The 24,429-nt window shown below is 44.8% G+C and overlaps 2 protein-coding genes across 13 annotated transcripts in view; one reads left to right on the forward strand and one right to left on the reverse strand.

Moving 5' to 3' along the window:
• PRR14L (proline rich 14 like) overlaps positions 1 to 19,764 on the reverse strand; it is a gene marked incomplete at its 3' end in the record, with an annotated part of 54,512 nt that extends 34,748 nt beyond the window's left edge. The window contains exons 1-3 of the mRNA XM_079717127.1: positions 19,683 to 19,764; positions 11,791 to 12,314; positions 105 to 177 (exon numbers count right to left, since the gene is read on the reverse strand). Of these exons, the coding sequence (XP_079573253.1) occupies positions 105 to 177; positions 11,791 to 12,264 (547 nt within the window). The 5' untranslated portion in view covers positions 12,265 to 12,314; positions 19,683 to 19,764. The remainder of the gene's footprint in view (positions 1 to 104; positions 178 to 11,790; positions 12,315 to 19,682) is intronic.
• A 3,979-nt stretch (positions 19,765 to 23,743) lies between these two features.
• Positions 23,744 to 24,429, forward strand: part of DEPDC5 (DEP domain containing 5, GATOR1 subcomplex subunit) — a gene marked incomplete at its 5' end in the record, with an annotated part of 87,823 nt that continues 87,137 nt past the window's right edge. For all 12 annotated transcript variants that reach the window (XM_079717907.1, XM_079717911.1, XM_079717914.1 and 9 more), the window contains one exon: positions 23,744 to 23,801. In XM_079717907.1, the coding sequence (XP_079574033.1) occupies positions 23,744 to 23,801 (58 nt within the window). The remainder of the gene's footprint in view (positions 23,802 to 24,429) is intronic.

Genomic DNA, 24,429 nt, shown 5'->3' on the forward strand with positions numbered 1-24,429 from the left:
AAGTCCATCTGGCAAGGCAGGGACCTAAAATCCTCACGTTCCCAGTGTGAACTAAAATTGTGTGTTTAATAATGGAAGAAGGAAAAGATGTGAGAAATAAATACCTTTGTTCCTCAGACCATCTTCAGGGAGGCCCGCGCATAGATGTTCTTTGCTTGCCTGCATCAGGAGGTCCTCCTGCGGTAAGAAAATCCAGCGGTCAGGGAGGATCCAGAGACACCCGAGCTCACCAATGCCAATGATTCTCTGAGAGTCTTCTTTCCAACTCCTGGAAATTTGCTAGCAGTCACAAGGACTGGGAACTGAAGCAAACCTCAAATTCATATAATCAATAAAACTTCCACTTCTCTAGAATTTGAGCTTGAAAAGCCAAGTTTCCCAAGGTCTGGACAATAACAGAGGTTTAGAATGCCGGGGTGCAGATCCAAACAAAACCCTGCAAGTATCCTCCGAATCAAGAAACACACTGATGCAATGTGATCTTAATTAAGTGAAAATCTGAATGGAAACTATCAGGAAGTTGAATGTAACTCAGTCCCTAACCATTCTCAGCATCACATACTCATTTTTTTCTCAAACTTCCTGGAAGGGCTATTTTTCCTTTTCATCCCTGTTCACTGGAGGAGGGTATAAGGAGGAACACCATCAATGACAACCTACAGAGGGACTTCAGGAAAATGGGAAGGGACAACAGCAGCAGCACGTGTATGGCATGGGGCCCCGTGAGGAAAGGGTCCGACCAGGCTGACCAGCTGGAGACACTGACAGACCAACGATGGTAGCTCACATCAAAGTTTCCTTCTGGGTCACCTCTTTTTCTCTGCCCAAAGATTTTTTTTTTCACATGGATTTAACTGGTAAGTAAAAGATTCTGACATAGCACTCACTTAAATTGACAGATGGTGAAATCATTGCTACAATGCTTGATGACTTTTACAGCACTTAAAAAAAAAAATCACTGCCCACATTCTCCACCAAAAAAAATCCCCCCCAGGGCTTCCCTGGTGGCGCAGTGGTTGAGAGTCCGCCTGCCGATGCAGGGGACGCGGGTTCGTGCCCCGGTCTGGGAAGATCCTACATGCCGCGGAGTGGCTGGGCCCGTGAGCCATGGCTGCTGAGCCTGCGCGTACGGAGCCTGTGCTCCGCAACGGGAGAGGCCACAACAGTGAGAGGCCCGTGTACCGCCAAAAAAAAAAAAAAAAATCCCCCCCCAAAAACCCCAAAACAAAAACAAAAACAACAACAAACAAGCAAAACCATTTCATTTCTAAGCAAAGTTCTCTTTGATCTCTAAGCAGAGATCAAAGTGATGGCAAATACAGGTGGACACAGGAGGAAATAAAGCAGCATCACTGGAAGTGAGAGAAGAGGCCCGGCATGGAGTGTCATGTACAAAGCAGGACTGTTCCTTCACTTTCTACTGCAACTTCAGTGTGGAATGCTTTTGCACAGCATGAACTTAAAACAATCATCTCCCACAGAACTTACGTGTTACCACGTTTGGCCAAAAGAGTATAAATTCTAGCGTGATGCCAGGTCAAATTTATTTGTAAATGGGGAGAAGAAAAGCTCTTACTTACCGTAGAAGGAATGATGGAATTAGAAAATCACCATTTGGCAACCATCACAGTGATAATTATCTCAAGAATCATCAATAGATGTTAAAACTAGTCGCTAAAAGTTTGAATGAGAAACAGAAATATTTACATAGTTTCAAAATATCTCCCCACAAGATACTTAATAATTATGAAGGGGAAAATAGTACCTTCACAGTGGAGAGGGCTGGCAGACCCCACCTGAACCAGGTGATGGCAGTTCCCCTGCCCAGGAATGAGGCACCTCAATGCCAGGCGCTTGCTGAGAGGATGCACAGGAAGAACCACATCACTTCTGTGGGGTTCCTGCCCCACAAATGCACAACCAGGATCTAATCATGAGGAAACATCAGACAAACCCAAACTGAGGAAAATTCTACAAAATAAATGGCCTGTACTCTTTCAAGTGCCAAGGTCATGAGCTGAGAAAATGTTAACGAGACTAAACAAACATGACAACTGAATGCCACAAATGATCCTGGACTTTTCCTAGACCAAGAAAACATTTTCTTTTCTTTTGCTACAAAAGACTTCAGTGGGACAATTGGCCAAATGTACTCGGATCAGTGTTAATTTCTTGATTTTGATTAGGGTACTGTGGTCATCTGACAGAATGCCCTTGTTTGCTAGGAAATACACAGTCAAGTATTTAGGCATCACATCTGCAACTATACGCTCAAATTATTCAGAAGGGAAAAAAAGCAAAGGTGGTAAAATGTTAACATGTGAGGAATACGCATGAAGGGTAATGGGAATTCTTCACACTACTTTTGCAACTTTTCTGTAAGTCTCAAATTATTTCAAAATAAGAGGTTAAGAGAACATCATTATTTGTAGTTACCCTTGATCCTTTCTCCAAAATGATACTACCCTCCACACTTCCAGTTCTCAGGCTGAATGTTTGAAGTGTTAGATTAGATGCTATTTAGAGTATTTCTTCAGGTTAATACTTTATGGGAAAGGCCGGGTGCTGGAGCAAAAGCCAAGGGGTGAGGAGTCAGATGCAGCTCCGTTCCAGCCGCAGGACTCCCACCTGCTAGCTTTGCTGCACAGAGTGCATGCTTACAGGTGGTTTTATAAATGGGGACCACAGACACCTCGCAAGATGCCCTATCAGGACAGCTGCTCCATGAGCAGGAGCTCTCACCATCCAGCAGACATTAGACCTTAGATCTCACTTTCCTGTGAGAAAAGCCAATAGGACTGTCACCAACAGAGCCCGGTGTCATCTGGAGTGAACGCCCTAAGCTCTTCTGGGCCTAAAAGAGACTCTGCAGTGAGAGATGACCTCCTGCCAGCAGCATACAGGTCCCCTCAGATTCCCAAGGACTCTGGTGAGCTCGTATGATGAACCCTAAGGGCTCCGGCTCCTGGAGGGACTGCTGGGATTTTAGTCTGGCCCCACCTGCTGCTCTAAGGAGATGTCTTAGCTGGAGCCTGCACACACCCTGGTGGAGTGCCAACCTGACTGCTTCAAGCCATCCCCCCGTCTCCCTGCTTAGCCATGACTCCTAACAGTGAAGGGGAGCAGCAGAAGCCAGGAGTGCCAGACTCCTCTCTCCTCCTGCCTTGCTGACTTCTCCTGAAGGTTCTGAGTTATGAAAAACAAGTTTCCCCTCACAGAGGGCTGTGGACCCTACGAAGTTTTAAGTCTAGATATGATCAGGAATTGACAGGGTTGAAAAACAGTGTGAGGCTGAGTTCAGATGTGAGGGACCCCCAACCACCAGCACCACGGCGGTGGGCGATCTTCACATCAGGTGGGAGCTCAACCAGCCTTGGGTCCCAAACGCAGATGAAGGAACAGAACAGACCACTTGCGAGCAATGGCCGTGTGGCGTAAGCATCCTGTGTGCAACTCCCTCCATCCCCTCGAGCCAACTGATCATGTAATAAACACTTGCAGAAATTTATCAGACACAATGTCCTTTTCCTACAATATTTTATCAGCTAAGTGTTCTAAGTTTCAGGATTTCTAGAGGTAAAGTCCTAAACATTTCTCTCTACCATCTAGATTTTACTAAATCTTGACATCTGATTGTTAATATCCTAACATTCCTTGCAAAATCTGTTTCCAAGATAAAAGTTCACGTGGATCCCTCTTGCGAAATCAAATGAGATCACTGCAGTAGTTTGTAGCATTATATAAACTATATAAAATACGAAATGCCACGTAACAGTGCAATTTGTCAAACTGACAGCAAATTCTCTGCCTCAGCCTGGCACAGCCAACATGTCATCCTCCTGCCCACTGCATGGAATCAAAACCAACTTAAAATACTTCTCCAAAGTATAGGCAGATTTTAGGAGGGTCTTAAAAACCATTCTTATTGTTCATCTGTAATCTTATTTCCCACTAAAAGCTGGCTGTGGGGCTCCCCTGGTGGGGCAATGGTTGAGAATCTGCCTGCCAATGCAGAGGACATGGGTTTGAGCCCTGGTCTGGGAAGATCCCACATGCTGCGGAGCAACTAGGCCCATGAGCCACAACTACTGAGCCTGTGCATCTGGAGCTTGTGCTCCGCAATGAGAGGCCGCGACAGTGAGAGGCCCACGCACCGCGATGAAGAATGGCCCCTGCTTGCCGCAACTAGAGAAAGCCCTCGCACAGAAACGAAGACCCAATACAGCCAAAAATAAATTAAAAAAAAAAAAAAAAAGCTGGCTGTTTATCCTGGAAAAGACACAATACTGATTCATTCCTATGAGGCTAGTATTGAGCCAGAAACCCCCCCCTCCACAAATATCTTTAGGAGGGAAATGAACATACACCAGGCCCTTCAGCTTTTATAAGCAGGGTAGTTATAAGCTCCTCAGGGCCTGAGGTACACCTGAGCCATGAGCCCTGGTTGTAAGCAGATCTCGCTGACTTCCTCCTAGACTGAGCTTCCTGAGCTGGAGCAGTGGTGGTCCCAGCTTCAGGTGGGACTGCCGACACACTGAACACACAATAGGGCCCCAACACAGAGCAAATGAGATACCTCCCATTTCCTGGCACTTGTGGGAACAGCAGTGATCATGCTCACAGTGAAGAACACTGAAAATAAACAAGACGTTGGATCTCTAGATGGACCTTTCAGTTTCCTACACGTGCATATCTAGGAAGGAAGAGCTGTAGGACAATAACTTTAAGTCATCTTTACTGAGCCTAAAAAGGAATTTTCCTCCATGTATCTCAATTCAGAGAAACTTTAAATGAGGCATCGATCACGTTAGCTGGGTAAGGCATTTAATAACAGTCCGCCACAAGGATTTATCTAAGAGAACTGCTAAACTAATGAGGAGAAAGTTCCACCTTAAGTCCCAGCAATATGTGAATGGTGCTTTGGGCACTTCTTTGTCACACACTTTTAACAATATGAGCTGTGAACCACAGGCAAACCATCACTGTGGGGACCACGGTACCCTGGGAGACCAGGAGAACACCTTATGGCCACCAACTGTACTACTGAGAGTGTGAAGTTCAGATTTTTTTCACCTTTAAATCACTGAAAATGAGTTCTTTCCAACAAGATTTCCTTTTAAGCAAACAGCAAGCTGCTTCACACTATTGCGAATTTCCCTTAGGATCAGAGACTCTTAGGGTGACGAGGAAGGAAGCTTAATGGGCATTTAGCGTAACAGCCTTCCCCTTAAGTGAAGTCACATAAATTGCACAAGATTGGGTCTTTTCTGAACATGCCATTAAATAACAAGTTTCTCCAATAGCATAACATGCCTCGGGTGATCAACAGCCATTGTGCTTCCTGACTTGATGTCTCCTGTCCATATGCCTTCAAATATCTGTCAAAAGATGCAGATATTTGATGCAGATACTTCGTATGTTTCCGCTAACAGACAATTCAGAACTTTTTCTGTGTCTGTGTTGAGCACGAATGATGTATCTTGAAGCCAAAGCTTTTGCAACACATTCACCCCGGCAGATCTACCCCTGTGTACAGCTTATATCTAAGCAGCAAGAAAAACAAAGCATGGTATAAAGAGTTTTCACAGATACAAGGATGTAATGTTCAGCACAGGGAACGTAACCAATATTTTATAATAACCTTAAATGAAGTATAACCTATAAAAATGTCAAAAATCACTACATTGGGCAATTCCCTGATGACCTAGTGGTTAGATTCTGGGCTTTCGCTGCCATGGCCTGGGTTCAGTCCCTGGTCGGGGAACTGAGATTCCACAAACTGCGCAGCCAAGAAAACAAAAATGAAATCACTACATTGTACACCAGAAACTAATATAACATTGTAAACCAACTATACTTCAGTTAAAAAAAAGAAAATAAAGTTGGTTGTTCAAATCAGGAAAAAAAAAGTTTTCAGTGTCAAATCACCTGTGTGGGATGTCGCATACCTGTCTTTCCACTTTATTCTGAAATAAGACCAGTCTTTTCCGTATCCTGGTCCGTAACCTCTGTGTGCACCATAGCTCTTGACCTTCCTCCTGTGAGTGCAGAGGTCAGAGCTGAACGGTTCTTTCACCACTCAGCGTGGCTCCTGCAGCTGTCCTTTCCACGCACCTGTTCCCAGACTCTTTCCCCTCCCGATAACAGAATATCCCAGATCAAAGGACAAAAGTACCAGTTACAAGTCTTCATACCTTTTTGACACAATCATAAGGCAGGAAAGAATGATTTTTTTGCTGGTTTAACTTTTCATGATTGAAATATTTCATGACTGGAATACTTATTTTAACTTTTAAAGTGGATCATTATTTTTTTATTTTTTATTAAAAAAAAAAATATTTTGGCTGCACCACACAGCATGCAGGATCTTAGTTCCCCAACCAGGGATTGAACCCTTGCCCCCTGCAGTGGAAGCACAGAGTCTTAACCACTGGATCGTCAGGGAAGCCCCACGTGGATCTTTAAAGAAAATGTCAAATACAGTCACAAAAGGACAAAGACTGTATGATTGCACTTACATAAGGTCCCCAGAGCAGACAAATTCATAGACAGAAAGGTAGTGAATGGGGGTTACCAGGGGTTGGGGGAGAGCATATGGGGAATTATTGTTTAATGGGGACAGAGTTCCAATTTGGGAAAATAAAAAGAGTTCTGGAGATGGATGGTGGTGATGGTTACACAACAATGTGAATGTACTTAATGCCACTGAAGCGTTACAAATAATAAAAATGGTATATGTTATATGGATTTTACCACAGTAAAAAAAGCCAAAAAAAAAGTTAAGACCAACATTTAAAAATAAGTTGCTTCAGGGGCTTCCCTGGTGGCACAGTGGTTGGGAGTCTGCCTGCTGATGCAGGGGACACGGTTCGTGCCCCGGTCCGGGAGGATCCCACATGCCACAGAGTGGCTGGGCCCGTGAGCCATGGCCGCTGAGCCTGCGCGTCTGGAGTCTGTGCTCCGCAACGGGAGAGGCCACAACAGTGAGAGGTCTGCGTACCGCAAAAAATAAAAATAAAAAAATAAGTTGCTTCATAAAATAACATGTACTTTTTCTTTTACAACAACAACCAAAAAAACCAGAAAAACAAAAACACAACTAATAATGACCTTAAGAGAGGTTAAATGAGTGAATGAAATGAATATTTAACAAAACCAGTTTAGGTTTCATCAGGGCCCAAGGTACAAAAAAGCGTAAACTTCTAATTCTAAATATTGGTGCTGTTCTTCTCCATGAACTGGGAAATTCACTAAGTAGACTTAACTTCATTAAATTCATTTAATTCATGCAATCCACGCCGGAAAGTGTAGGTGGCTGTCCTTTACAACCACAGCAAGTTCTTATTCCTGGAGCCGAGCTCTGTGGAAGTCAGTACCCTTCCGCCTTGACTGATTTTGGTTCAGAGGGAACAGAGAAGAGTGGGTTAAGTGATAACCTCTGAGTACTATTCCCCAAACTGGAGCCAGTGCACGATTGTGGGCCTCTTTGTTGGTTTGAGATGAACAACAGCTGAAGAAAAAAAAACTTTGTGGAATGCCGCTAAAGGCAAATCAACTATTAGAACAAAATCACAGAATGTCAGCATGGAAAAGAACACCTCCGAGGTTGCTTGTCCGAGTTAGAATCCCCTTTGCTATATTCCTGACAGTCACTGAGCCTCTTTATAAACAGGACTTCCCTGAGTAACCTAAGCCATTTCTAGACTGGTCTAGCTGTTAAAAAGCACCTCTCATACTGAGTTAAATTTTGTCTCCCTCTATCAAGAAGAGGTTATTTTGTGTTTTTTTTATTGTTATAATATTTTTAAAGTTTTTAAACATTTGATTTAGAAATAATCTTTTCAATACACCAAAAAATTGCAAATATTGGTCAAAAAAATTTCTTGTAGTCTTCATCCAGCTTTCCCTAATGTTAACATCTTACATAACCACAGTATAGTTATTAACACTAATAAAATACTAACTAAAGACCTTATTCAAATTTGTTAATGGCTCCATAACACCCTTTTCCGGGACCAGGATCCAATCCAGGCTCCCAGAATTCATTTAGTCATCGTTCCTCCTCAGTCCCCTTTCAACTGAGAGGGTTCCGTACGTATTCATCTTTCATAACTTTTGGAAAGTCCCTTGGTTTGGGTTTGTCAGATGTTTCCTCATGGTTAGATCCTGGTTGTGCATCTGCGGGGCAGGAACCCCACAGAAGTGACATGGTTCTTCTCTGGCTCATCCCTCCTGTGTGTACACATGTGTGTGTTTTATACAAATGAGCATACACTTGTACACTTGCTTATTTCCCCTTCTTTCATGCATGAAAGGGAGGATACTGTAGAAAGTCCTTCACAGTTTGCTTTTTCCACTTAGTATATCCTCCTTTGCAGAAGAGTTAACAGCAGCAGGCCTGACTGTTACTCTTAGAAAGGCGTGCTTACAAGGGTAGCCTTGGCTAGCATCTGGGAATTTAGATTGCAGGAGAGTCTCCACCATTTCCTGAATGATCAGAGTGGCTCACGACACCTATACAACAATGTGATTCATGGGGAACCCCTGCTTTCCTCCTGTGACGTCTGGGATTTTGGTATGTGACCAGCCTGAACTCTAACAAGCTTCCATGGTAGACATTTCACATGTATGAGCAGACTTTGTTCCCAGAGGAAGTGAAGTGTGTGTGACTACACTCGGAGAGGACTCCTGGGAGCCTGTGCGTGATTTCCTCTAGACATTGCCCCCATGCCCCTCTTCCCTTTGCTGACTGCTTTATGTCCTTACACTGTAATTAATCTTAGCTGTGCATCTGACCATGTGCAGTGTCCTGTGAATTCCAGAGAATCACCAAACGCAGAAGTGGTCTAGGGGACACCTGTACCTGTACATGGAGATCTTCATTCTTTATTACAGTTGCACAGGGCTCAAGGGAAGGATGTTTATATACCACAGTTTATTCAACCGTCTCCTATATGTGGGCATTTAGGTTGCTTCCAACATTTTGCAATAATAAACTATGCTTCAAACAATAACCTTGTGTATACATATTTTTATGCTGTGGGAGGTGTATCTTCAGGGTAGATACTCTCTAGAAACGAGAGTTCTGGGTCAACAGGTCAGGGCATAGTTTTGTTAAGTGTAGCCCAATTCCTCTTCTGCAAGGTTGTATCAGTATGCGTTCCTACCAGCCATGTGTGAGAACAGCCTTTTTCCTCACAGCCTTGCCGACCAGGTGTGTTGTCATAATTCTTCATGTTCACCAATCTGATAGGTTTCATAAAAGTAGTATCATGGGTTGTTTAAATTTGCATCTCTAATTATGAGTGAGGTTGGCCATCTTCATGTGTTTAAATACAATACACACACACACACACACACACACAAACACACATGCATGCAGTGACTTATCTACTCAAGTGTCTCCTCCATTTTTCTATTGGGTTTTTTCATTCCCCAATTTAAGAGGTCTTTATACATTAGAGATATAAGCCCATTATCCATGATATACGTTGCAAATATGTCCTCCCAATTTGTCAGTTGTCTTTTGACTATGTTTGTGGTGTTTTGCCATCTAGCAAGAGTTAACCTGGGGTCCAAGGATGTCTGGAGTCTGCAGACCTTCCGGGATGGCGTGTCTGCTTTTCTGAGAGGCCTGCAGCATTCATCCAGATTTCCAATGGTGCTGTGACCTAAGAATGTCAGGAGCTGCCACCGTCCCACCCGTCTTCCCCTGAGCTTAACTGTGCCCAACAGAACTGCTCTGCTCAACCCTCCAAAGTCTCAAAGGCTTCTCTCATTCCTCCTGATTTTTCAGGAAGACCCAGCAATTCGGCTTCCAATGGGGTATTTTCACATTGTGTCCTTAGTGTGAATTCTTATCCATGAATACATTCCTCCCACAGGACCCCAGGCTCAATGTCAAAAGGAAGGGACAGGCTCTGCTTTGGCCAGGAACCCCAACACTGACTCATTCCTTGCTTCCCCTCTGCCCCCCACCCCATCCTCCCTGTATCTTGAGCTCATCTGGGTGCTGGGGGGGCAGGGGAGAGAGAACCATGAGGATGATACTCTAGGTACAGGTGAACCAGCACACAAGCACACAACCACAACCTCTGTCCAGGCAACACATTTTGTTAATGTATATTAAGAGCAAACTGGCTTTTCTTGGCAGCTACAGAGTCAATTCTAATTAACCAGTTAAAACCTGTAGGGCTTCTGTTTTTCACTTCTGTTTTCCACTTGTGTGTAGTTCCCTTTATGAAACCAAGTGCAAAATCTTGCATTTATATCTATTAAATTTCATTTTGCTTTACACAATTCAAAATAGAATTTACCTCTGGTGGAGTTAAAAGGGAGAAAGGGAATGGTTTAGAAAAGGAATAGGGAGACAGTAATCTTCTAGTTCTCGAGTTGGGTGGTACGTATATATGTGTGTATATACATGTACTGATATAAGTATGTTGTGTTCATTTATATACGCAAAATTTCACTTTATGTCAAATTTTACATGAAGAAAACTTTCCATCTTGTTAGATGTAGCCCACCATAGCAAGGAGTAAGGAACTTTGGATCTGTTACCTTGCTCATTTAACTATATTTTTAAGGATAGGTCATTACAGCATAAAATCTGATATTCTGTTCAACTGTTACTTCATGCTTTATCTATTCTTAATTATGGTTAATATACGCAGCCTACTAATGACAGTCAATTGCCCTGCAACCTGTGTAAAGAAATGATGTATTTTTATCAGGTGGGGAATGGAGCCTAGCCCAGGAAGCCCAGAGAATACAAATTTATTAGTACATAGAGCAGGGGTTGACAAACTACAGCCTGTGCTTATAGACAACACTTTACTGGAATACAGCCACACTAATTTTTGTAAGAATCACCTATGCCTGCTTTCAAGCAACAATGGCAGAGTTGAGTAGTTTCAACAGAGGCCATATGGCCTGCAAAGCCTAAAATATTTACTGTACGACCCTTTACACAGAAAGTTTACTAACTCTTAATCTAAGGCACCATCCAGGGCAAAGAGTAAGCTTTCTGGTCCACTTGGCAGGTAAAACTTCCTTTAGGAATTGGGGTCCATCAGGCTACCTTAGCCCACTAACCATTAGTCTCACCCAACTAATCCCTCTTATTCCAATATCAAATTCACAGAGATGGGATTTTCCATGCCACACCAAGCAGTGATTCCACTTTTCACTGTGTGTTAGTTAAAGAATTGGCTTTCTGATTTAAGCTTCAGTCTCTCATGAAAGGGGGTAGCTTGGATCAGTCCTTTGGAGATCATCACCTCTGATGTACAAAAGATATAAGTCAAGTTTCTAGACCTGCAAAGCTTAGGACTTACTTCTGAAATATGGAGACCCCGCAAGGGTATCCATCCTATGAAGCCCTAGCTGGGTCAACAGTCTCCCTCAAAGATACCCCTGTGACACCTCACTCTATCCTAACCATGACGCTACCAAAACTCAAGGAATGAGTACACATCGTTCCTTAACATCAGACACAGAAATCCCACATGACCATCACAGAGAGACTCAACATGCCATATACAGTAGCTGTGTCAGAGGACTGACACGTTTTCATGATACGCACTTCCTCTCCTCAAGTGTCTGATGTGACACGAATGTTTTTAAAAATCATCAGAAGAAAGTTAACATCAAAATCAACATTTTGGAAATGTTTCAAGAATAAATCATAAGCTACCTGTCAGACTCTGTACTTTATCCTGAGGAGTGTTAGTCCAGCTGGAAAGATGCCATACCCACTCAACTGATCTGCATCAAGATCTCATTTCTTACCTGGCTGGGGCAGAGCTTCTCTTCAGCAGCTGTGGAATATTGACGTGTGTCTTCCTTTGCTCCCTCACAGGGGTCTCTTACAATCTCCGCCTGGTCCCCTCCATCTCTGAAGACCTTTTGCTCCATGCTCTTGGCTTTCACTTCCCTATCCAAGATCCCAGAAGCCACAGAACCTTCTGCTGTGGGGTCCACCAGCCCACACCGCCCAGGCTCACCCCCATGGTCCAAGGTCTCAGGGGTTTCTTCGTGACAACTTTCCACAGGAGTCCTCTGCAGCTCCAAGGGCACTGCCCTACTCTGACTTATACGAGAGCTTGAGGCTCCAGGTTTTACATCTGGAATCGCACTTGGCTCAGGGTCAGCATGAAGCTCTTTGGAGACACTCACTGGGAGTTCAGAGTATAATTCCTGCACCTCGGCAGACATGGAGGAATCGAGTGGAACGGGCTGGGTCTCTACGCCGGATGACAGCATGGGGGCAGATGCAGATATGGAGTCAAGTCTTTTACACCAAACGGCTCACCCTGACACAAATCAAAGGAAGGGATAAAAGTTTAAAACCTTGCAGGGTAGTAGAAAGCTGTCTCAGCTTAAACTGGCTAAAACAAAGGCAAAAAATTCTACCTCAAATGCCAGCATTATCTGGCACCAAAAAATTCTCTGTAAGAGACTGAGTTTGAGGAAAATAAATACCTTAAACCTTTAACAGACATCTGTCTAATTTCAATGCAAATACTGCCTTGTGAACAATTCTTAGTATAAATCTGGATTTAAGTGAGATCTCATCAAATGTAGATGAGACATGTCTAAGCATCCAAGGATAGACCCAATGTAAATAAGAAAATAAAGATGGTTTTGAATTGTTTTCAGGTCGTGAACCTTGTGCATTTTGTTCACTGCTATATCCCTGCTGCCTGGAATAGTTGTTTCACACATAGCAGGTACTCAGAAAATATTTGCTGAATTAACATATACTGAGGGACTCTGAAGAATTCGATTCACTGACTTTTCTTCATTAAGAATTCTCTTTGGAAGAAGGTATAGAGAAAAGTGCTCACCAAACACCTGAGCTGTGTCTACGCAGGCTGGCACCCAACACAACTAAATCAGCTCTTGGGCAAATCCTTCCTGACTTCAACTCAGCACCTCGAGATTTTCCAAGCACCTTCACAGACACCACTCATTTGATTCTCATAACAACCCAGTGAGCTAAGCAGGGTGGCTGTTGTCTTCCTGTTACAGGTTCTAACACCACACCTGAAGAGGGTAAAGGTGACCTGACTAAAATATTACATGGTTAACTAAGGGAAGGAAGGGGGACACCCAGGGCTTCCACTGTGTTGGTCATGTTTCACTTCTCACATTGGGTAACGGGAACATGGGTTATTTGCTAAAATGTACATATTTAAGTAGTTCATGATACTGTATTATTAAAGTAATCAAAACAAACGCACACACAGATAGCGAATGGTACACCCAAAACCAGGGTCTCCTGGCTGGTAACTTTTCCATTTTAGTCTACCAAACGCGTGTGGTTTCCACCACAAAATCCACTTGACCTAATCAAGGCGGAAATGATAACCAAATGAGATACTGCACGCTTTCGTTCTCGATGTTTTCCTTAACCCTAAACAGGAGAGAGAAGGTGAGAAATATTTGGCATCTCCGAGTTCATAACAAGAATTTATCGCAAGTACCGACGGCAGATCCCTTTGGCCGAAATGCACATAGGAAAGGATATTTCAGATGTACTCTCACCACTTCCTAATGTCCATCTTTCTCCAAAATAAACACATTACATACAAGTAATACCCAGAGCTTGCTACGGAACTGTTTTGACTGTTAGGCTGTCTCACCGTCTCTCCGCCGACCACGATCAGATTTCTGAGCATGAGGGACTCTCCGAGACACCATGCAACTCCCTCCTTACGACCCAGCGGCCCTGGGCCCTGTCTCTGTTCGTACCCTGATTATGGGGGAAAGCCCACCGACGCCGCTTACACAAAGGCACACGCTCTGCCTCCCCGTCAGTGAGCAGCCCGCTCCTTGAGCACTCCTGGGTTGACGACTGTTCCTCCTTGACAGAAGGTCCCCTACACTGGCTTGTGCTGTCTGGACTGGAGCTGGGGCTGAGGAAGGGCAGATGACAGGTCCTCTCATTCCAGACCATTCTGCCCTTCTCCTGGTTTTCCAACCTGTGGTGGCTGGTTTACTCACGTCCCTATGCTCTCATCTGCTGAGCAAGCGTCTTAGTGTTTTCAAGGAACCCTACTCAAAGGTGAAAGGACATAACGCGATACCACTAACTTAAATATGAATACTAGAAATTACAGGAAAGTAGACTGCTGGTCCATAAGGTTGAGGTAACACAGGAGGGCTGGTGAAGAAACCTGAATCCAAAAGAGAAGCAAGGAGAGACGCACTGGCGTGCAAAGGAGTGAGGTGAGACTCACAGGGGACTTTCATAAACTGTGCTGACAAAGGCATCCTTTCTGGAGCTAGTCTTCCCCTTTCTCCTCTAGCTCCTGGATTTCTAGGGGTACTTTAGATTTTAAGCCATTTTGTGTGTGTGTGTGTGTGTGTATACGTGGGGCTTAAGGGATAAAGTGAAATTGCTATTTGATGCCCCCGCTCCCAAAAGGTTGGAAGTGCTCCATTTTAATTTGGTTCAGTTTCCCTTTCCCATCGACAGATAACAATCCAGCTTTTGGTTGTCACACCACATATGCACCGAAAGAGTAAGTGCAGGAAAGACTACTGTAGAAGAGAAAGTGGAGATGGGCTCCGTGGGTCTCCCTGTCTGCCAGGGTGCGGGTGTTCTCAAGTTCAACACTCGATACACCTCCCTTCCCAGGCTTCACTTTTTTGATGCCCTCAACTTTTCGTGCAGCTTCTCTGCTAAGAGGATGACTCAAAACTGTCCCTTTAAGCACAGAGTAACCACATGATCCAGCGACTCCACTCTGAGGAACATGTGCAAAAACCACATGCCCGCACAAAAACTTGTACACGGATGTTCACCGCAGAACTGTTCACAAGAGCCAAAAACTGGAAACAAATCAAAATGTCCATCAACTGATGAACGGATCAACAAAATGTGGTCTATCTACACAATGGAGTATTACTTAACTATGAAAAGAAATGATGTGCTGATTCATGACACAACATGGATGAACCTTGAAAACCTTATGTAAGTAAAAGAAGCCAGGCACAAAAGACCACATATTATAAGATCTCACTTACACGAAATGTCCAGAGCAGGCAAATCTGGAGTCAGAAAGTGGATTAGTGACCACTTACTGCTGGAAGAGTTGGAGAAACAGGGAGTGGCTGATGGACAGTTTTTCTTCGGGGGGCAATAAAAGTGTTCTAAAATTGATTGTGGTGATGGTTGCACAACTCAGACTATGCCAAACACCACTGAATTGTACATTTTAAGTTGATGAATTACAAGTTATATGAATTATATCTTAATAAAGCTGATTTTTTTAAAAGAAAGAAATCTGTCCCTAGCCCCAACTTTTTCTCAAGCTGTGACCTACGTTTCACTAACAAGGATGGCACCCCCCCAAAAACGTAACATGCCTAAAATAGAACCCATTCAACCCAGTGAATAATCAAGTATTGCTACATGCAAGCAGCTATGAGAAACAGGATGAGTAAGAGGCTCTCAGTAGCCTTACATGCTTATTTTTGATCCCACTGCCTCTCTTAGTAATGGCACCCGTTACCCCAGAGCTCAGACTTGAATCCCCAGACGTAACCATATCTGACCATCCACATGCCGTTCAATTAGCACTTGTACCAACGGTCCCAACTCCAGCTGTGTCTCTAACAAATCTCACTCCTTTCCAACCCCACGGGTCCTAACTCAAGATTTTGTTCTGAACACAAAACCACGCACAGATACATGCTTCCTAAACAGATGCTTATCACAAAGAGGCAATATTGATAATCACATAAAATGGCTCAAAATATTCCTCAGGAAAAACAGTGCCATTACCTTTCCTACACCTCCATCTATGTTGTAAACTGGTGTGGACCAAAACAGAATTGTAAAGCTTGGTCACCAAAAGATAACTTCCAATATACAAAAGCCAAACGCCACAAAACTACCATCTCTTGATACATGTGTTTGGTAGAGACATAATTATAAGACTTTTCAACCTGTAAAACAACTAGGCACATCGGCTGTCGAAGCAAAACAGACACTCCCTCCTTTTTGCAGCCTGATTCTGGTCCTCAAGTTTCTCACCAGCATGTGAAGTGGAGTCACCAAGAACAGCTAAGTGCCTCAGCTGGAACCCTCAGAGGTGAAGTCATATTTAGATGCAAGCCTAGAGCAGCAGTTTACAATTATTCTCAGCTCACTAGCTCGCATCACTAAACTGTCCTCTCAACTTTCTCCCTCTATCAAGATACTGGTAATGCCACAAGACTGCAGAAACAACAGAATTCTACCATTCAGGTTCTTTAAATTTCTGAATGCAATGGAGCAATTAAAAATGATGGTACAGAAATATACCTCTCCATAGAAAGCTGCCTGAGATGTCTTATCAAGCTAGATAAATATTAGGATTCTTTTATTTTGGAAAAATATATATCCATATAGGAAAATTATTTTAAATACTATAAGCCAAATATTAAGTGTTACCCTGGGTGATGGGATCATGAATGACTTATCTGCATGTTGTACTTTTTTTTTTTAACAATGAGCGTCTATCACACATGTTAAAAATTTTTTAAAACGTTATATCTCAAGATCCAAATATGAAGCAATAAAAAATAACCAGTAAGTGTATTATCCCTTTATCAGTATCTTTCCAAATGTCAGCTCTCTCCCTCAATCATAAAAGTTTTTACACTAAAGTGTTAAATAAACTTGAAGTAAGCAGAAAGAGTAACACATGCTTATAAAATGTAGACACGGATTTATGGCTTAATCCTTACTAATGATTTATAACCAACCTACTGGGTGAAGACACCACCAGATAATTACCTAGTTTGAGGTATAAGTGGAAAATAACCCATAGATTCACAAACAACTCTCTCCTGCTGCTATTGGCTTGTCATTTTTACCATTAACACAAGTAAGAATTACATTGTTTGGGGGATGGATTTATCCCAGGGGTGGGGATGGGGGTGAAGACTAACGTTTATAAGGAGTATGCAGTACAATTATTCCAATAAAAGAAGAAAGCCCTTTGAATTGAGAATTATCATCTCCCAGTCTTTCTGCTTCAAATGCAGAATCAGTGCTGGGAAGCAGTCTAGTTGTTGGTCTCCAAGCTGGGAGACCAGGGTCCCTATCCTGCCTCTCGCTTACTAGCTGCACAGCCTTGAGTGTGTCACTGAACTTTCCTGGGCTTGTTTTTCACATGTAAAATGGACAAATTAAACAAAATAATCGCAAAGCATTGTGTTACCCGTAAAAATCCCAAGACTCTAAATAACTTTTCTATTCCAGTTTGTTTCAGCACAGCAGACCTACAGACACCAACAAAAGTGCTACAGAGCTCAGACTAATCCCCACTGCAAGTACTCAAGGGCAAACGAGGTAATTTAAGAACACTTTACATACGAAAAAGATAGAAAGCTGTTCTTCAGTGTGTCTTCAGGCAATTTGGAAGTGTTAATTCCCATCCCACCAAATAACAAAAGCCAAGGGGAGGATGGGGAAACTACGAATGAAAGATTAACATTGCAGCTCTCAGCCTCATTAGAATACGTTTTATAATACTAAAAACCTGACAAAGTGGCAACTTTAGTCATTCAAACATGCCCCAAAACAAAAGTTCTGGGGGTACAAAGTTTACAGCAGTAAGCAAAAGAAAAAAAAATCAAACAAAGAAAACAACAGAACAGAAAGCCATGTACCCCAATAATCCCATCTGATGGTCTCCCTTCCCTTTAATTCCAAAAGCAAAGGGGCTGCTCTTAACCAAACGAAGCAGTTAATAACACTAGGCACTACCACACTGGTGACAAGGGACAATACTCACAATAATGATCAGGCCCTCATAAGTTCACCACACTCCTTTCACCTTGAGAAAGGGGCTTTCTTTTCCAAAGATTCGGACACTGTAGCCAATCCCTCCCTGAGGGAATTCGGAGAAGGGGGCCTCTTCTTGAGTAACAGAGAAAGACTCTGAACAAAATCTCTAGACAAACTGAAAGTGGGGCAGGGAAGTCCATATACTGAACAGGGTCTGGCTCTTCCCCACGGAGTGCACAAGAAATCTCAATAGCATCAAGCACGGCTCCCCCCGTTCCTCCCTTTATCAGCATGCAGAAAAAGGATCCCTCTGTCTCCACATGGGAAGTGAAACAGTGAAAATGCTCCTGATTTCTACTGACAAAGACTGCGTAAAAGATTTTCATTCCTTTTTCAAAGGAAGGGGAGAAAAGAAACCATCTGTGCCACTCCAAATATACAGCAGGAAAGCGTCCTCCTCTCATAGGTCTAGAGTCTTATTTTTCTTGGGAGAGCAAGAGAAAGAAGTTGGAATCTCCATCTTGGGTGTAGGGGGGTGTGCACATCAGATAGAAGGACGCTTTTTCGTCACTAGAGCAAGTAGGGGGAGTGGGAGAGGGCATCTCTAACCAGTCGGGAAGGAGTGATAGCTTCTGTGGACAAAGGAAAGGATGGCTTCTCCTATCAGGTCTCCCTCTTGGAGTACAGACCTGCTTCCCAAAGCAGTCTTTTTTGCAAATTATTCTAACGGAGGCCCTCTTTGTTAATTTGGGAAGTGTGGTCGGATCTAAGACAGTACAAGTGTCTCTTTCTCTGCCCCGGGGAAAAGCCTCCTCAGAAAGTGATGAGGGGTGGGGAGGGATGGGAGGATGAGACATGCATGGAAAAAATCTGTTTTTCTGTGGAAGATACTAGTTTCCTTTTTTAAAAAGAAATTAAGTAACAATAATAGCAACAGTTTTCCAAAAGGTTACTATGTACTAAGCACTTACACAAAATTTCCTTTAGCCCTCAGGACAATTCTTTGAAGAGAGTACCCAAATTAGAGACGGGAGGACTGACAAAAGGTTAAGAAATGAGTCAAGGTCACAAAGGTGGGAAGTGGGACACACGCGGGCTTGCATCCATCACACTCCAAACGCCACGCTCTTCACTGTGCGAGGGAAAAGAGCTCCAGGCACACCAAGAAGCTCGGGGGCGGAGAAGCGAGGCTACCTCTGTGGACACGACTGGGGGAGGGGAGAAAGGCTGACTAACACCATAAAGTAAATTCAGGGTCTTCCTCCCTCTGTATCAGGGTAAAGATAAAAAATAAAGAAGGGAAGATAAGTCTATCTTTTACAGGGAAGGAAGAGCCCCCTGTCACTTTTAGGCAACTTGAGTCTTTCTCTCCACCTGGGGGGCGCTGACCAAATCGAGAGATCTTATCCCTCATGAAAATAAGTTCAGAATCGCCCTCTCGCACCCCGGGAGCGGGTCTCCCTCTGCTGACAAGCGCGCCGCAGCCGGAGAAGCGCGTTCGCCCACGACAAGGGGCGTCGCCCGCCCCGAGGAGAGAAGTTGGGGGTCCCCCGCCGTAACGAGGTCGAAGAGGAGTCGTTCTCCGCCGCCGGAGCCATGACTCGGAGAAGCCGTTTTCCCCTCACGACGTGGGGCCTGGTCTCCTCCCTCTCCCCGGGTCGCTCCGCGCCCGCAGCGCAGCCTGCGTTCCCTTCGGCGCCCCGAGAGGGCGGGGGGCCCGGGCTCCCCTTCAGCCTGCACCGCCCGGCGAAGGGTCCGCTCAGGCTGGAGTGGGGCGGGGCGGCTACGCCCGAAGCCTTCCCGCCCCCGGCCTCTTACCCTGAGGTCGGCTCCGCGGCCCGCGCTCGCCCCGCTAGCCCGGCCTCTGCAGCCGCTGCCCCGTAGCCTCCAAGTCTACCTGAGCCTGCGGAGCCGAAAGCCCGGGGGCGCTCCGGCCGCCGCCGCCTCTTCGTCTCTATGGTTGCCCCGCACTTCCTCATCCGGGGCCCGAGCTAGCCATGCGGACTCGCCCAGGTCCCGCCCCCGCACTGCGCGCGCTCTCTCCTGGGGCGGCTCTTCCCGCGTGGAGCCTCACGCCCTCGGCTAGCTCCAGTGTCTCTGCCCCGCCCCTGCGGCCAGGACTCTTAAAGGGGAACACATCTTTTGACTCTGCTCCTGCTCAGCTTCAGGTCCAGTGTCCGACTCCACTGAGAGCACTCTGGTCCAGTCTCTTTTCTGGCCCGAACGGCTGCAACTCTCCGGGCCTCCCGGCTTCTACCCTGGCAGCCCAAGATATCTTTTTATACCTGGAATCAGTATTTTAGATCATGTCACTCCCCTGCTCCATCTCCTTTCTGGCATCTTGTTTTAATTTCTTCATAGCTTTAACACTAGCCAAAATTGCCGTTTCATGTTTATCGACTCGTTTATCATCTGTCCCTCGCACCCTTGTCTGTTTTGTTCATCATTCTTTGCTCAGCACCTAGAGCAGTGTCCTGCACAAGCAGGCACTCAACAGATATTTGAAGGAAGGAAAAGAACGTTTATTCAAGAGGGAATTGAGACGGTCCAGAGAATGCAATCAATCCCCAAATCACACAGCCCTGTGTTAAACAGAAATCTGTTGTCTCTTGGAGCTTATCAACTTGGCTAAGTAGAGAGCTAGAGGTTTGGAGGTTTGTGGGAGATTTTAATTTTCTCCTCTCTAATCAACGTATCCTTGAACCAGTCAACATGTGGACCATTTTATCTAAGACAGTGGTTTTCCCAGCTTTAGTTAGGGCTGGAGATATACACACCTAAATGCCAACCCTATTGTTTACAGCCTGTAAGTCTATCCATCGTCTATATACATACACAGTTTACAAATAGGCTACCACAGATGCTATTTGGATGAATTAAGTAGAAATTCACTTTAGAACATGTCTACACTTATAGTAGCCAAGTCCTCAAGTTCTTTCTCAGGCAACTACGTGCCTATAGAAGAGGATCTGAGAAACTCAGTATTACTGGTTTGTCTTTTCCCTCAGGATCTAATATTACTGCACAGCACCATTATTGATCTCGTCTTTAAAAATGTGATATTTTGTTCAACATGGATTTTTTTGTATTCTTTTTTTTTAAAAAAATCACATTATTTACATTGCTGAGTTTTTTGGCACCCCCTTAGCATTTTGTGCTCTAAATAAGGCAAGTGTCTCATTAGCCCCACCCACCACACCCTAGTCCCAGTCTTGCTCCTAGCTCTGTGTTAAGCACAAAGGGACCCCAAAGAAGCATCATATATATAATTCAATCCCCTAAAAGTCGAGAAGAGCCAATTTCCTGACAAATTCCATGCTTTTGGTGACATTTACTTGGCACTTTAAGTTCTTCTAATTTCAAAGATTTAACATGTCCCACACCTCACTTGGCCCTCAAACACCTTGTGAAGGAGGAAGAACACGTACTTTTTATTCCCATCTGTCAGGGGAGAAATTTGAGGAAAGAGAAGTATCCTGTGCAAAGCCACACAGCTAAAAACAGGCAGTCCTCCATGTGGTTGTAGCACAGTGATTGTACATTGTAGAACCAAGGCCATTGGCTCTCCAGTCTGGGAGCTACCCACTCCAGCCTTCCCTAACCCCTAACTTTGACCAGCTTTAGACTTTTTTTTTTTTTTTTGGCCACATGGCTTGTGGGATCTTAGTTCCCCCACCAGGGACTGAACCCGTGCCCTCAGCAGTGAGATCATGGAGTCCTCCTAACCACTGGACCACCAGGGAATTCCCTAGGCAATTTTTTAAAATCTCAAAACTCGTCAAAGTTTTTTACAAATTTTTGCCAAATTAAAAAGTGAAATATTTGTATTTCCAAGATACGACACCAATTATGGACATCTCTCAGGAGAAGGAATCAAATTCCCCTGAGGGCCAGGGACGGAGAGTCCCCTAAACTCTGGGATGGAAGGACTTCTGCTACTGAAAAACAGCCTGGGGGATCTGGGTGTGCCCCCTGAATTGGCAACATAAACATGTATTTTATATTTCACATTTTATCCTTGACAGGTTTTGCAACTGTTGCAGTCTGCTTGATTACATGTTTTTACTATTAAAAAATTACAATTATTTAAGAGCTATTTAACTTCCGAATCGAAGCCTTCACTCACTCCCCAGTCCCTCTGTGGTATGTGATGCTTTTTTTATTTCAACATTCAGAAAATTTCTGAAAACCGTAGGTCAATTAGATGGAGCTGGCAACTTGCCAGGAGCCCTTGGCCAGCTTCAGGCACTGCCCACACAGCTCTGATTTTTAACTTGAGAGGAGAAAGATGTCCCAACAGATAAGGGCTTCGGCTGAACCCTTGGGTGAGACACGAGGATGCTGGTTAAACGCTCAGCCTTCGGAGCCAAGTTGGACTCCACTGGGTCAGGATCTGTCCTTGGAGGAGTTTGGTGTCCTCAGCCTGTTCCCCTGTCTGTGAAATGAGATAGTATCTGCCACCTAAAAGAGATGTGACAATTACATAAGAATGTCTGTGAAAGCTATGGTAGCTATTGTTACCAACCAGAGAAGCATGGAACACCTCTTGGGGTTTGGAAGGATTTGAAAAGCCCCCCAAGTGGATACTTCCCAGCAGGGGCCATCGCATGTGCTTAGCCCTTTGCATTTTACAAAAGTTCTCCCAGAAACTCTATTTTGTGCCTCTCAGTAGCCCTGAGAGGCCTGGCGAGGGTCCATAACATCGTTTACAGATCCGGGGACATTCGACCGAGTTTGCCCTGTTGAGGAAATCACTAGGTCAGAAGCGAACCGCTTGTGCTCGGATCTATTTCGGAACGTCTGGGAGGAAAAGGATTTCCTGTCCCGGAACGACGGCCCTCAGGCTCGGGAGCGGGAAACGCAGGTAGGCAGCCCGACCTACAGGCCGCACGCGAGACCCCACCCCCGACACGAGCCCCGGATGGGGAAGTGGCGCGGACACCGAGACGAGGCTGAGGCCCGGCCAGAGCGGCCCAGGGCGGGTGGGCGGGAAGGGGGCGGTGCCCCGGGGCGGAGCCACCGGAGCCGCGCGGCTTCTCAGGTGAGCGCTTGGTGGCTGGGGCGGGCCGGCTGGCGCCTGGAGCTCGGGCTCGGGATCTGCACAGGCTCTGCGGGCGTAGGCGGGGCGTCCAGAGGAGGCGCGGGGGCCCTGGCCAGGGTCCGGCCCCCGGAACCCCGGCCTCAAGCGGGAAGGGGCTCCGGAGCTGCGGTGAGTGGAGCTGCCCGCCCGAGGCCCGGGTTTGGGGATCAGGAGGGAGGGGACTGGGGCCCAGGTTCGAAACCTGGCCCCACCCCCAACCCCCTGTGTGACCTTAGGCAAGTCTCTCTCCGTCTCTGATCATCCGTGGCATCAGCTATGAAATGGGGGTGGGGGGTGCGGGGAGGAACCACTGAGAGTTTGTGCAGATGGAGGTTTGGGGAATGAGCCTTCCTCTATTTACACTCTCCTTGCCCAGGACATCGATGGCGAAACGTGAGCAGTGGGAATGCCTCTCTGTCTCAGAGACTTTGGGCAAGTCCCTTGCGCTGTCTCTCACTTTCCTCATCTACAGATTGTGTGCCTAATCTCTTTTAAGATCTCTTTAATATTTGGGTGTTATTGGTTTATATAGAGGCAAGGTAATGAATGCTTCATTCACTCCAAGTTTTCCCTTTAGGGTGTGATAAAATATCTTCTTGGAGTTTGGACTAGACCCTGGCCCGAATTCCCTTTCGTTCCCAGATTCATTGGTTCTGTTTGTTCAACGTCCCTCCTGGTAATTGGAGGAGTAATTTCATCCGAGGGTTGGTGCCACCTCTCAGTTGAGCAAGGGCAGTATTTTCACTGCCCTGAAATCAAAGAGCAGTTGCAAAGAAAAGTCTGACATTCCAGCCTTTTTGTTTGTGTTTCACTGGCAGGGAGGCAAGATGATTTCTCTCCCCCAAGCTTGGAACAGATGAAGGAAACAACAGTACAAGATGAGAACAACAAAGGTCTACAAGCTTGTCATCCACAAGAAGGGCTTTGGGGGCAGTGGTCAGTATTGATTGGTCTTAGGGGGGTTGTGTAAGTTGGCCGAGGTTCTGATGTGTCCGGTGCCTTGAAATTTTCAAACTGACTTGTGACGATCGAGGCTAAGCAGGTAGCTTAACTGAGTGAAGCAGCAAGTGTGATACTGTAGTGGGGAGAGTAGCAGGCCCTTTCTAGAAGCATTTGCATCCTGCATTTTAACAAACTTTGTGAATATTGCTAGCTTACTACTCTTCATTTGTTTTTGTTTAAAAAATTTTTTTTATTAATGTGTAGTTAATTTACAGTGTTGTGTTTCGGGTGTATAGCAAAGTGATTCAGATATATAGATATATATACCTATATATATGTATATATAGATTCTTTTTTAGATATTCTTTTCCATTACAGGTTATTACAAGATATTGAATATAGTTCTCTGTGCTAGGTCCTTGTTGATTTGTTTGTATCTTTTTATTACATATTTACTGTGTATGTTCTGCAGAATTCCAGTATGCACTGGTTTGGCAGATAAGAGAAACTTATGTTTAATGAAAGAGAAGTAGTGGATGTGCATAAGACAGGTATGATCAAAGCATGAACCTTTGCCTGGCTCTGAAGCATGGTGAGATGGGGCAGGACACAGCATCTTGTC

Source organism: Hyperoodon ampullatus (assembly GCF_949752795.1).
Source record: "Hyperoodon ampullatus genome assembly, chromosome: 13".
Classification (NCBI taxonomy): Eukaryota; Metazoa; Chordata; class Mammalia; order Artiodactyla; family Ziphiidae; genus Hyperoodon; species Hyperoodon ampullatus.